The sequence below is a fragment of the Haliotis cracherodii genome, unplaced genomic scaffold (genome assembly GCF_022045235.1).
Source record: "Haliotis cracherodii isolate W230 unplaced genomic scaffold, xgHalCrac1.p SCAF_5, whole genome shotgun sequence".
Lineage (NCBI taxonomy): Eukaryota > Metazoa > Mollusca > Gastropoda > Lepetellida > Haliotidae > Haliotis > Haliotis cracherodii.
Genome location: NW_027266308.1, coordinates 7,399,493 through 7,413,169, shown reverse-complemented (window position 1 = coordinate 7,413,169; position 13,677 = coordinate 7,399,493). Strand labels below are relative to the sequence as shown.

The 13,677-nt window shown below is 41.9% G+C and overlaps 1 protein-coding gene across 3 annotated transcripts in view; it reads left to right on the top strand.

Moving 5' to 3' along the window:
* The window catches only part of LOC139442089 (YLP motif-containing protein 1-like), a 56,706-nt gene that overhangs the window by 16,344 nt on the left and 26,685 nt on the right, over positions 1 to 13,677 (top strand). For 2 of the 3 annotated variants that reach the window (XM_071222874.1, XM_071222873.1), the window contains exons 10-15: positions 551 to 732; positions 1,393 to 1,515; positions 2,315 to 2,525; positions 8,748 to 8,937; positions 10,139 to 10,258; positions 11,067 to 11,243. In XM_071222874.1, the coding sequence (XP_071078975.1) occupies positions 551 to 732; positions 1,393 to 1,515; positions 2,315 to 2,525; positions 8,748 to 8,937; positions 10,139 to 10,258; positions 11,067 to 11,243 (1,003 nt within the window). The remainder of the gene's footprint in view (positions 1 to 550; positions 733 to 1,392; positions 1,516 to 2,314; positions 2,526 to 8,747; positions 8,938 to 10,138; positions 10,259 to 11,066; positions 11,244 to 13,677) is intronic. The other variant, XM_071222875.1, reaches the window with a different exon arrangement.

The window sequence follows — 13,677 nt, the reverse complement described above, 5'->3', positions numbered from 1 at the left end:
CCCGTTATGACCCTACATCTGTTAGCATTCTGTGTTCATGGGTTCACCCCGTCTCATTAAAATCTGATGTATTACTCCGGTATGATGCTTCTATGTGTGAAGATCTGATGACTCCTCCACAAGAAGTCACGTCAGGTGAACTTTCTAATCTGATTTCTGTATCTTGAAAACGAACTTAATCAACAAGTTCGGAATGTAGATAAGTAGGACTAAGCCATTATTGTTGGGGATATTTAATGAACCCTGTTGCTTCTGAGCACCATGGTATCTACACGCAAGCGTGACGAATATTGTTTACTCCAGGTGCACTCGATGCGACTTATGGAGGCATCGTAGATGTAAGGCATCTGATTTTAATGAGAATGACATGCAACCATGTTGGTGTAATTCATAGATTAATATAACTAGCTGTGGTGTAGCTGTGCTGTGTAAAGTGTACCCAGCCAACACTTTGTCAGTATTTTGAGTAACTTTTAACATCTTACTTTATGGATGAAGGATGAAGGGCTGAAACCACTGATGTGTTACTATGGTTACTGTTGTATTTCAGATATGATGACTATTATCGGGATCCGTATCGCTCACGATATTCCGATACCCCTCTCGATAGACCTGCATACCCTCCTGACAGATACCCAGAAGCAAGGGAGTGCTACACGTACCCTGACCGACCATCCATACTACCTGCAGAAACTATTGACTATGGCCATAGACAGGTTGGAGATTCTAAAGGTACAGTGGTTGTGGATTTCGGGGACCGGGTCACTCACCGGGTCACTCACCGGGTCACTCACTCACCGGGTCACTCACTCACTCACTCACTCACTCACCGGGTCACTCACTCACTCACTCACTCACTCACTCACTCACTCACTATCGACTATGGCCATAGACAGGTTGGAGATTCTAAAGGAACAGTGGTTGTGGATTTCGGGGACCGGGTCACTCACCGGGTCACTCACTCACCGGGTCACTCACTCACCGGGTCACTCACTCACCGGGTCACTCACTCACTCACTCACTCACCGGGTCACTCACTCACCGGGTCACTCACTCACTCACTCACTCACCGGGTCACTCACTCACCGGGTCACTCACTCACTCACTCACTCACCGGGTCACTCACTCACTCTGAAACTCACTCTGAAACTCACTCTGAAACTCACTCTGAAACTCACTCTGAAACTCACTCTGAAACTCACTCTGAAACTCACTCTGAAAGCCTGGGTTTGACTCCCGACATGGGTACACTGTGTGAAGCCCATATCTGGTGTCCCCCCGCCGTGTTATTGCTGGAATATTGAAAAAGCAATGGTCAGGTTTTTGTTTTTCTTCTGAACTATTTGTGTTTCACCCAGTGCCTGTACTGACATCCTCATCCTTTCCTTTCAGAAGACTCCCCGGGCCCAGCTCAACCCTACCAGGCTCCGGCCGTCATAGACTACGGGCATGGCCGCGGGCCGTCCGAGGAGATGTCCGACTCACGCTCATCAGAGAGAAGCAGGGAGTCTAGGGGTGAGGCCTGTGTAGGGTGGGGTAATAACAGGAGTATTTCCTTTGGGGAAGACAGACAATCACTTGTGGGATGTACAACATGTAGTAGGCATGCCTTAAAAATAAATAATAGTTTCCCATGGCAGTTGAGCACAGACACCTATGCGGATTTGGAGGCAGAATAGTATTTCATGCTCGTCAGAGCTGACAAATGACGATCTATGGTTACAATGTGTGACCTAGCTAATTGTTTATCATCATGCCCAGATGGCCTGGAATGAGCTCATGCTGTCAACCTCTGGTTTGACGACTTCCACGATGAAGTATCATATGCCGTACAGTAGCTGGAAAACTGCGGATTGCTGCATTTAACAAAATTCTTTCACTTGCAGGACAGAAGTCTTTAGTCTTGCCTCTAGTAAAAATGCGAAGATCCGGGTTAGAATAGGTATTCAGTAACCCATGCTTGCTGTAAAAGGCGACTTTGCTTGTCGTTATAGGCGACTAACAGGATCGGTTGGTCAGGCTCACAGACCTCGTTGATGCATGTCATCGTATCCCAATTTTGGGATCGATGCTCATGTTGTCAATCACTGTATTGTCTGGTCCACACTTGATTATTTACAGACCACTGTCTTATAGCTGGAATATTGCTGAGTGCGGCGTTAAACAACAAACAAACAAACAAACATTCTTTGATACTGGAGCAGTTTCTTTTTAAATATTGATTAAGCTGTTTGTGAAAAACAATATACATTCTTCAATGGCTTATGAAACATGTCTTTGTTGGTGTCATTAATGTTTTTAACACATCTTTCAGATTATGATGCATTTGGTCGAGGAGGAGGAGGTGATCGTGGCAGTTCTGAGAGAGATCGGTATGAACGAGAAAGAGATCGAGACAGAGATAGGGAGAGGGACAGAGATCGGGATAGAGATCGAGATCGAGAACGAGAAAGGGACCGAGATCGGGACCGGGACCGGGACCGAGACCGAGACCGAGTCCGTTTCCGTCAGGAGGATAGAGAACAGTAAGTGTTTGTGTCTGCTTCTGCGTCTTCGTCTGTCTGCATCTGCATCTCTGTCTGTGTCTGTCCAAATATAGATTAATGTTGTTTATGGTATGTTATTGGTCACTTAATAGGTGCATTTTGATCCTACACTAATATCAAATTCTAATCAGGAATTGAGAATGTTCAACAAGTCAGTCTCCTTAAGATCAGATCCTTTGCAGATATGATTCCTCTCTGCCTGACAAACCCTTCATCATAAGATGCTTCAGGTGAACCCCGAACAAACTTTGACACCCAGTTTAACTGATTTGGTTTCATTTCTCTACTGCTTTGATTTGGAAGTTGCGATCTTAACAAAAGAATACACACACAAATGTTCCCTCGATGGTTTACTCTTCTAGGTTTAAACGCCATGGCGCGCAGACATAAAAGTGTGTCATGTGACTTTCATTGACTTGGAAAAAGCGAAGATGGGTATAAGGGATTTATTCGCCCAATCAGAAATGTATTTCCCTCCCAGGTAGGATACATCGTATTTTTTCAAGATCATGTGAACCAATGAGATCTCATCATTCTGACATGGAGGTATGATAATGGCCTTTATTGTTTGCATTTGGAACTGCTTGTTTGTGTTTAATTTCGAGATCAAATAAGTTGCTCTAAGTGCTTTGCTTATTCATACCTCAATTCCGAATGGCTGGTTTGAAAGTTCGCCTGATGTGACCTCCTATCCTTCCTATGAAGGGTTTGTCAGATGTTCACACAGTGGGGTATTGTTTCAGAGTAATCGCTATCACCTGTCAAGAGTCCATCCAGACTGTTTGAGGTGTAGTAGTTCATCTGTTCACAGTGTTATCTCTTGTCCACAATATGTGATGTTCACTGAGGATTGACAATTCTTGGTTCAGTTTGAGCAGTTGGTTAGTCATGTGAGTGTTTTCAGAGTGTCATCTGTTTTTGAAGTACATTCTTTAAATTCCGTTATTTATTTTCAATGGCACTCATTGGTCTTAGACACTGCAATGTTTTCATGCAGAGTTGTCTCCCCTAGTTTCCAGATTAAGATAGCCACCCAGCAACCAATGCTTGATTACACAGCGAGGGAAGGGATTGGGTGATCAAACTCAGTGACTTGTTTGATTGGGTGATCAAATTCAGTGACTTGTTTGATTGGGTGATCAAATTCAGTGACTTGGTTGATTGGGTGATAAAACTCAGTGACTTGGTCATTTGTTGGTTAATTGGGTGATCAAATTCAGTGACTTCATAATTAGGTGATCAAATTCAGTGACTTGGTTGATTGAGTGATCAAATTCAGTGAGGGTTGATTGGTTGATCAAACTCAGTGACTTGGTTGATTGGGTGATCAAATTCAGTGACTTGGGTGATCAAATTCCGTGACTTGGTTGATTGGGTGATCTAATTCAGTGACTTCATTAATTGGGTGATCAAATTCCATGACTTGAATGATTGGGTGATCAAATTCAGTGACTTGGTTGATCAAATTCAGTGACTTGGTTGATTGGGTGATCAAATTCAGTGACTTGGTTGTTTGAAAGATCAAATTCCGTGACTTGGGTGATTGGGTGATCAAATTCAGTGGCCTGGTTGATTGGGTGATCAAATTCAGTGAGTTGGTTGATTGGGTGATCAAATTCAGTGACTTGGTTGATTGGGTGATCAAATTCCGTGACTTGATTGATCGGGTGATCAAAATCGCTGACTTGGTTGATTGGGTGATCAAATTCGCTGACTTGGTTGATTGGGTGATCAAACTCGCTGACTTGGTTGATTGGGTGATCAAATTCAGTGACTTGGTTGATTGGGTGATCAAATTCAGTGACTTGATTGATCGGGTGATCAAAATCGCTGACTTGGTTGATTGGATGATCAAACTCTCTGACTTGGTTGATTGGGTGATCAAACTCGCTGACTTGGTTGATTGGCTGATCAAACTCGATGACTTGGTTGATTGGGTGATCAAATTTAGTGACTTGATTGATTGGGTGATCAAACTTGCTGACTTGATTGATTGCATGTTACTGAACCCTTATCACTGTCATTGCTCATAATAATTGCTTGTTGGTCTGGCCCAGACTTGAATGTTTTCAGACCACCATCATATAATGGAATATCACCAAGTGTCATGCTAAACAACAAACATACAAAATATTTATTTCATCAAAGGTGTTAATGTCTGTCTTTTGACTTTCCTCCCATCAAATTAATATACCTTAGTGGGGGACTGTGTTCCATGCATGGGGGGGCACAGGTGGCCCAGTCGTCTAAGGCGCCGCGATTCGCTGTGCAGAGTTGCATCCCTTGGGCACACCAGAAACCTATGATTGTGGGTTCGAATCCTGGTTCGCCCCGATTATGTTTCTAGGTTTGTCAGCACCATACCCGTGCTCGGGGGTTTCACTGAAGGGGTAAACACCCAAGACCTGCATCACTTCGGCTTTCCTCCCACATTAAGCCAGGCCTCAAAGTTGCAACTAAAACGGTCGCCAATGCGACCTAAATTTCAATTTGTCTAATGTCTAAAATTCAGAGGTAGCCAAATGACTACCTTGAAAAGTATCTGGTTGTGACTTAATTCTATTGCTACACATATTTAGACACAAAAATGAACATGTCTGCTACTGATTGTACTCGCAAATAATTCCTCCTAAAGTCAACAATTAACCGAAATGCATAAATATTAATGTAATTAGTATTTCATTTTAGTTGATAGTTTATTGGAGAAGCAAGGATATACCTATATAATCTGGAAACATAAATTGCATCATTGTTCGAGTCACAAATAACAAAACTCGAAGTACAGCATGTACAGTTTCCACTAATATACAATTCCAAGACTAGTGCTATGACTTGTACATACCGGTATTATAGTTATTTAATGAAAGATCATTTCAAATACCCTTGGCTACCTACAATATTGGCTTGACTTCTTGATTTTACCACTGGCCACTTGGAAAAAATATACTTGTAGCCATATGGCTACTTGATAAAAATTTGCACTTTGAGGCCTGTAAGCTGAAAAGCCGTGATATAACTGGAATACTCTTAAAAGCGGTGTTAAGCCAAACTCACTCACTCACTCCATGCATGGTGTCCATCTCCATGTGTGTGAGTGTGAGTGAGTGAGTGAGTTTGGTTTTACGCCACTTTTAGCAATATTCCAGCAATATCACTTCGGGGGACACCAGAATTGGGCTTCACACATTGTACCCATGTCGGGATTCGAACCTGGGTCTTCTGCGTGACGAGCGAACGCTTTAACCACTAGTCTACCCGACCGCCCTCCATGTGTGTGAAGTTAGGGCAGTTACTTATCATCTAGTTGATACTCGGATTGTTTTTCCCATGACACTCCCAGTTGTATGGGAGATGCCACGACCAATTGTAAAATTAATATTTTTCCGAAAACTATTAAACTTTGTTTTTGGAGAAGCGTTAATCCATTGAATCATGACATCATAGCACTCCAGAGTGGGGAGACTGCCTCCGTGGTCTAGTGGTAGAGTGTTTGCCCCGAGGGTGGAAGGTTCCAGGTTCGAGCCCCGGCCACTTCATACCAAAAGATGTTGAAAGATGGTACTTGTTTTTACCCTGTCTGGCGCTCGGCATTAAGGGACTAAAACAAGGACTGGTCGGCTCGGAGTCAGTATACTGTGTCTGAGTGGGGTATTCATGTTAAACTGAGGCATGGTAACTCAGTGGGCTAGCACTGTAAAATTGGCGTTAGTCCGGACTAGTACAAGCAGCCACACTCACACATACACGTGCATGCACATCGCTATATTCGTGCAATAATCTTGGAGGCGATGTTAAGCCCTATCTCACGTCACCTCACCGAGAGTGATGTCATGTGTCTCAGCTGTTTGAGTACCATGTTTAGATTGTTGACAAACATGTTTTTTGTGGGTATAGTAGAGTATTCCATGTATGGAAACAAGGTGTGAACATCCTGCACTTTGAATACTCAATGACACCCACAAATCCTATAATGTTGATCTCCCAATTATTCACTTAATGGTCAAGATGGATACTATCAGAATGCTTGTCGTGTGTTATATAATTGTTCTATCTGTTGGCATTGTTAGAGGCTTTGTATAAGTGGAATATAATCATATTCACGTGCCCAGATCTTAGAATGCTTTTGTTCACCTATTAACTAACATGTTCAAGTTGCAGATCGCTATGTAATCAGTTCTGTATTTTCTTGTGTATAAGAAGTTGCTTGATGACGATGGTCAAAATATTGGTGGTGGTAGTGATGATGATGATGATGATGATGATGATGTTACCATGGTTGCACTGCATGCCAAGATCCACTGATGAATAACACGTAACAGTTGATTAACATCCTAATTTTAAATACGGTAGCCTAGTTTTGAAGTACCGTATTCAACGTAAAAGCACCCCGCTCTAATAAGCGCCCATGGCGATATTTGCTAATATATTGGCTAGTGAACAATCCCAATTAGCACCCCTTCTGATTGGTCAATGTACACAAGACTTATTTATTCGCGTATAATACGCACTCGTGTGTTATATGCACCCTCAATTATGAGCATTTAAAGTCTGGAAAAATATATCTGTTGTATGTAAACATTTCAAGCTGTCAGCAAAAACCACAAAATTTATCTTTCAACACTGTTTTTTCACCAACATAATATTCTAATAAGAGCCCCCTATTTCTAATTTTGACTGCGCCCTGGGCGCTTATTACGTTGAATACGGTATATCCAAATAAGGGTCTCACGATGCAGCAACTGTATGATATGTAAGATATTCACTTAGTGATGTACCCTGAAGTCTGGGACTGGTAACAATGAGTCTAGTAAGGCTTAAAAAGATAAAAGCATTGGTTCTCAGGCAATGGCGTTTGGGTGTGTTTTTTGTTGTTATTTTGGGGTTGTTCAAACTAGTAAGTAACCAAGTGAACAGTCAACCTGGAAGAGGGCTGTCTACATAACTGTATTCCTTGATGAGTAAAATACTGGAAAACAGTATTTGACTACCGTTGGACCTTGAATATTTAAGGATATATTTTTTTTGTTAAATGGAAATAAAAATGAAATGTGTAGCGAACTTTATGATGATGCGTGCAGTGTCTGAGAAAAAAGACTAAGTTTTGTTTTTAGCCTAAGCTTAGTTAATTAAAATCTATAATCATTGAAAATAAAGCCAAGTGACAAGCTAGGGCAAGTAGACTGATGGTACTTGAGAAATATTTTGATATTTATTGCAATAATTTGCATAGTTTTTATGAAATATTCTCCATGTTTCGTGTGGCCAGGCTGGCAAGGGAACATTGTTCTTTACCAATTTGTGTTTAACTTTCATGATTGTTTAATTTAGAATTGTATTAATAGTATATTACTATCAATAAATGTATTGTAGGTATGTCATGTATTGTATCGTCAGGTTTTAGTTCATGATCCATCAATTTGAATAGTAGGGGTGACTATTGGTCTGGATATCACTATTGCGATAACTATTGATACTGAAAGAAACAATTGCGATAACTATTGATATTGAAAGAAACAATTGTGATAACTATTGATATTGAAAGAAACTATTGCGATAACTATTGATACTGAAAGAAACAATTGCGATAACTATTGATATTGAAAGAAACTATTGCAATAAATATCGATAGTTTTCAGGGTATCATCTCAGATGGATTTTAGCATTGAATTAAACCTTGGAACTGAAGCTTCCTTTGAAGTGATAACCATAAGAATAAATAAGAATTAAAGTTTGAGATATGACTGATTTTTTTTTTTTTTACCCTAATAATTTAAGAAGAAAAATCTTCCACATTACCATGTGTAAATTACCACTCACGATCAAAAGAAAAACAAATTTGAACTGCATCGCATGTATTTTATTGATACGGTAAATACAATCGAAACTATCAATATTCCTAACTGAAATTGATACTATTGATCAGAAACTGATTTAACAATCGATTTATTGACTTTTAAGTGCTTACCAATAGCAATATATCGATATTTCGATTTATCGTGACACCCCTATAACCATGTACTCCTTTTAACCACAATACATGTCAGTGTTGATCAAATGCATGCACCCTTTGCAATACCACCCATGGATGACCTTTGTCGACCTGGACACTCTATGAAGCAAGCTAACAAGCCTAAAACGGATGATGGCAACAACGATCTTGATGTGGGGACAGATTGACTGTGAGCTGTGCTCACTTTTTAGCTTCCATTTCAGAGAGTCCTACGGGCGCTCCCCCCAGGAGGCTAAGCCTGTGTACCAGCCCAAGATAGAAACAGCCAAGGTGGAGGACCTACTGTGTTCCCCGGGCCGCAAGTCTCGCCCGCCCCAGATCGTCATCATTCTCCGGGGATTACCTGGCAGTGGGAAGACATACGTCAGCAAACTTGTCCGTGTAAGTGTTGTGCAGTGTGTACGGGGAGTCACTAGGGTCTCCTACTCAAGGGGCCGAGTGTAGCTTTTGTTATTTCTTGGTTTGCGACCGCCTCCGTGGTCTAGAGGTAGAGCGTCTGCCCGGAGAGCGGAAGGTCGGGGGTTCCATCCCCGGCCGCGTCATACCAAAAGACGTTAAATGATGGTAATTGTTGTTACCCTGTCTGGCGCTCGGCATTAAGGATCTAAAACAAGGAATGGTCGGCTCGGAGTCAGTATACTGTGTCTGAGTGGGGTATTCATGTTAAACCGCGGCATGGTATCGCAGTGAGCTCGCACTATAAATCGGCATCAGTCCGGACTAGTACAAGCAGCCACACACACGTGCATCCACGTCGCTATGTAAGTGCAATATTCTGGACGAGATGTTAAACCCCATTTCACCTCACCTCACAAAATTATTAGCGTATGTAATTTTTGTAGGGTATGCTGTTCTGTAAGTCAGTTAGACATGTTACACAAGTAGTGCTGTGCTTTGAATGAGTGATCGGTGACTACTTTACCCATCTTGGGATTAATAGGGCGTTAACTGAAACCCTTCTGAAACCCGACATGATGTGGACATGATGCAGGGTACAGAAGAATCAGAATGATGTGTGATGTGTGATGTATTGTATGTGATGTGTGATGTATTGTATGTGATGTGTGATGTATTGTATGTGATGTGTGATATATTGTATGTGATTTGTGATGTATTGTAGGTGATTTGTGATGTATTGTAGGTGATGTGTGATGTATTGTAGGTGATGTGTGATGTATGGTATGTGATGTGTGATGTATTGTATGTAATATGTGATGTATTGTAGGTGATGTATTGTATGTGATGTGTAATGTATTGTATGTGATGTATTGTATGTGATGTGTGATGTATTGTATGTGATGTGTGATGTATTGTATGTGATGTGTGATGTATTGTATGTGATGTAAGTGATCTGTGATGTATGATGTGTTTTGTGTGATTTGATGTGTGATGTATTGTATGTGATATGTGATGAGTATGTTTTGCATGTGGCATGTGATGTTTTGTATGTGGTGTGTGATACATGTGACATGTGACATGTGTGTTAACTGTGTGCAGGACAAGGAACTGGCCAATGGAGGCAGTGCCCCGCGAATGTTGTGTGATACATGTGACGTGTGACATGTGTGTTAACTATGTGCAGGACAAGGAACTGGCCAATGGAGGCAGTGCCCCGCGAATGTTGTGTCTGGACGACTACTTCATGGTGGAGACAGAGAAGAAGGAGAAGGACTCCGAGACGGGGAAGATGGTCACGAAGAAGGTACCTGGAAGGAGAAATACCCTCACGCACGAACATGGGAAGGTTGCTCGGTGCACCTTGCCCTTCATGTCTGATGACAGCTGCTTGTTTCTCCACATAGATACTGTAATCCTGCTGTAAAATGGCTGGCATATTGATAAAAGATTTTTTCTGATGCTCAAAAGAGAAATTTGGCAAGGCTTCTTCTCATACTTTTGCATTTTTGCCAGAACTACTTTTGTATTGATATAAATAATAACAGCTCTAATTACATTCGTCACCAATCGCCTTTTTACGTAACCTGCAAGAAGACTCGCCCCCTTATCGATGAATGTTATGTGCGAAAATACGACAAACCAATCAGAATGCGCGTATGATTTCAAGTTCTTCGTCAAAGAATCCCTCAGAAATAATTTTTGATTTTAAATATGTCATGCATCTAAGAATATACCCAATACACAGTTAAATGTGTTCAATTATACTGTATAATTCCGCATGTCCAGATGTGCTTTAAATTGCATCTGAAATATATATAATATATGGGTAAATACATGTGAACCATAACGCGACGAATTGACAATTATTTTAGGTATGCCCGTTTGCGCGAATACAGGACCCGGTCGCAAAAATGGCCGCGAGAGGGGCACGAGTCGCTATTCGGCTTGTCCCGGAATAACACGAGTTGGTCACCAATGCTCTAATTATGCACGCTGACTGTGTTGCTTGGAGGTGAATATTTTTATGATGATTTCCGAGTATTGTTTGTGAGTGCAAGAAGACACGATGGCTGCAGTCCTGTGTTTTCTCATTGTAAGGGTTGCTGTTGCAGGTGTTGGAGTATGAGTACGAGGCGGAGATGGAGAGTGCCTACAGAGACAACCTGCTCAAGTCCTTCAAGAAGACAATAGACAATGGCTTCTTCCCCTTTATTATTGTGGATGCTGTCAACGAGAAGGTCAAGCATTACGAAGATTTCTGGAGTTATGCAAAATCTAAGGGCTTCCAGGTAATCTATGTTAGCTAGCCAGTCTTTCTCTTTTCAAGCATATAAATGATATTAACTTGTAGAATATGTCTTGGAGCATTAATTCAAGGGATGTCTGTCTCTGTTTCTGGTAGAAATATGGTACACCTTTTGATATCATCTTCCCGAGGCTAGGGAGTTAACTGACTATAAAAGTCCAGTTTCCACCTTGCTGAACTAAGCTGCAATTATGGAGTTACATTTTGGCTGGACTAACGAGTCTATGCATAGTCCAATCAAAATTGTGTAACGAACGGTTCGTAAACAACATGGATTTCAATGTGCAGATTTCAGTCGACTGCAGGATTTGCAAAGCTTGAATACCACCAACTGGGCGTCGACAGATACTTTGCAAATTCTTCCATGCTTTAATTAAGGTGCTCACATGATTTGATGCACTTCACGGGATAAGACCAGTTTTATTACAATATTGATCTTGATCATTGAGCAGATCGTCTTGACTGTGTACCGCCATTTTGTTTGAAGGAAATGCAAGTGTTACATGAAAGATGGAATCTGATTGGTCAATAGAACAAAGAAGGGAACATAACTCGTAATAGCCATTGAGCCTGGAAATTCCAGCCTAGTTCTGCAAGGGTGGAAACTGGACTTTTATAGTCAGTTAATGCCCTTGCCTCGGGAGGATGTCTTTTTTGTAAACAATAATCAGGGGGCACGGGTGGCCCAGTCATCTAAGGCGCCGCGATTTGCCGTGCAGAGTTGCATCCCTTGGGCATGCCAGAAACCTATGATTGTGGGTTCGAATCCCGGTTCGCCCCAGTTATGTTTCTAGATTTATCAGCACCATACCCGTGCTCGTGGGTTTCACCGAAGTGGTAAACGTCTGAGACCTGCATCACTCCGGGCTTTCCTCCCACATTAAGCTGACACGCCGTGATATAACTGGAATACTGTTAAAAGCGGCGTTAAACCCAACTCACTTACTCACTGTAAACAATAATCAGTGATGTATTATGAAAGTGAAATAGCATGCAGGGATTTCTCTTATTAAAATGAAGTGTCGTCATTCGTTGATATGCTATGATTTGGGATGTTTGTGTATTGCAGGATAGAATTCGTCCCCAGCAACCTATACTGGTCGTAAGAGGCGATTTAATGGGCTTATTGGTTTGATTGGTATCATGTCGTCATATGACAGTATGGATGTTTGATCATTGTATCAATGACTGGATTGTCTGGTTGAGACTTGATTATGTACAGGCTGCTGTGATCTTGCTGGAATATTGCTGAGTGCCGTGTTAAAGAACAAACACACATTTACTTATCTTTGTTACTGTGGCACTTCACCTTGCCCCAACACATGTGACGTGTGTGAGAGTGTGACATTATCTGATTTGGTCACTTGTGACATAGTACTGGGTCACATGTGTCATCATCCGAGTCTGCCACGTGTGACATTATAGTGCTGGGTCACATGTGTCATCATCTGACTCTGCCACGTGTGACATTATAGTGCTGGGTCACATGTGTCATCATCCGACTGCCACATGTGACATTATAGTGCCGGGTCACATGTGTCATCATCTGACTCTGCCACGTGTGACATTATAGTGCTGGGTCACATGTGTCATCATCTGACTCTGCCACGTGTGACATTATAGTGCTGGGTCACATGTGTCATCATCTGACTCTGCCACATGTGACATTATAGTGCCGGGTCACATGTGTCATCATCTGACTCTGCCACGTGTGACATTATAGTGCTGGGTCACATGTGTCATCATCTGACTCTGCCACGTGTGACATTATAGTGCTGGGTCACATGTGTCATCATCCGACTGCCACGTGTGACATTATAGTACTGGGTCACATGTGTCATCATCCAACTGCCACGTGTGACATTATATTACTGGGTCACATGTGTCATCATCCAACTGCCACGTGTGACATTATAGTGCTGGGTCACATGTGTCATCATCTGACTCTGCCACATGTGACATTATAGTGCTGGGTCACATGTGTCATCATCTGACTCTGCCACGTGTGACATTATAGTGCTGGGTCACATGTGTCATCATCTGACTCTGCCACATGTGACATTATAGTGCTGGGTCACATGTGTCATCATCCGACTCTCCCACGTGTGACATTACAGGACTGGGTCACATGTGTCATCATCCGACTCTGCCACGTGTGACATTACAGGACTGGGTCACATGTGTCATCATCCGACTGCCACGTGTGACATTATAGGACTGGGTCACATGGGACATTAAACAACTGTGACATGTGATATGATTTTAGAGTAAGACACTGCTGTCAAGGTATTGTTTGGTTTTGTTCACCATTTCAAAAGGATGTGAAAGGTCTAAATGAAACTGACAGGCAAATTTGAATAATTTCAATTATTTTCAAAACCTACCCCGGTAGTCGAAACAACTGTTGAGCTATTGTT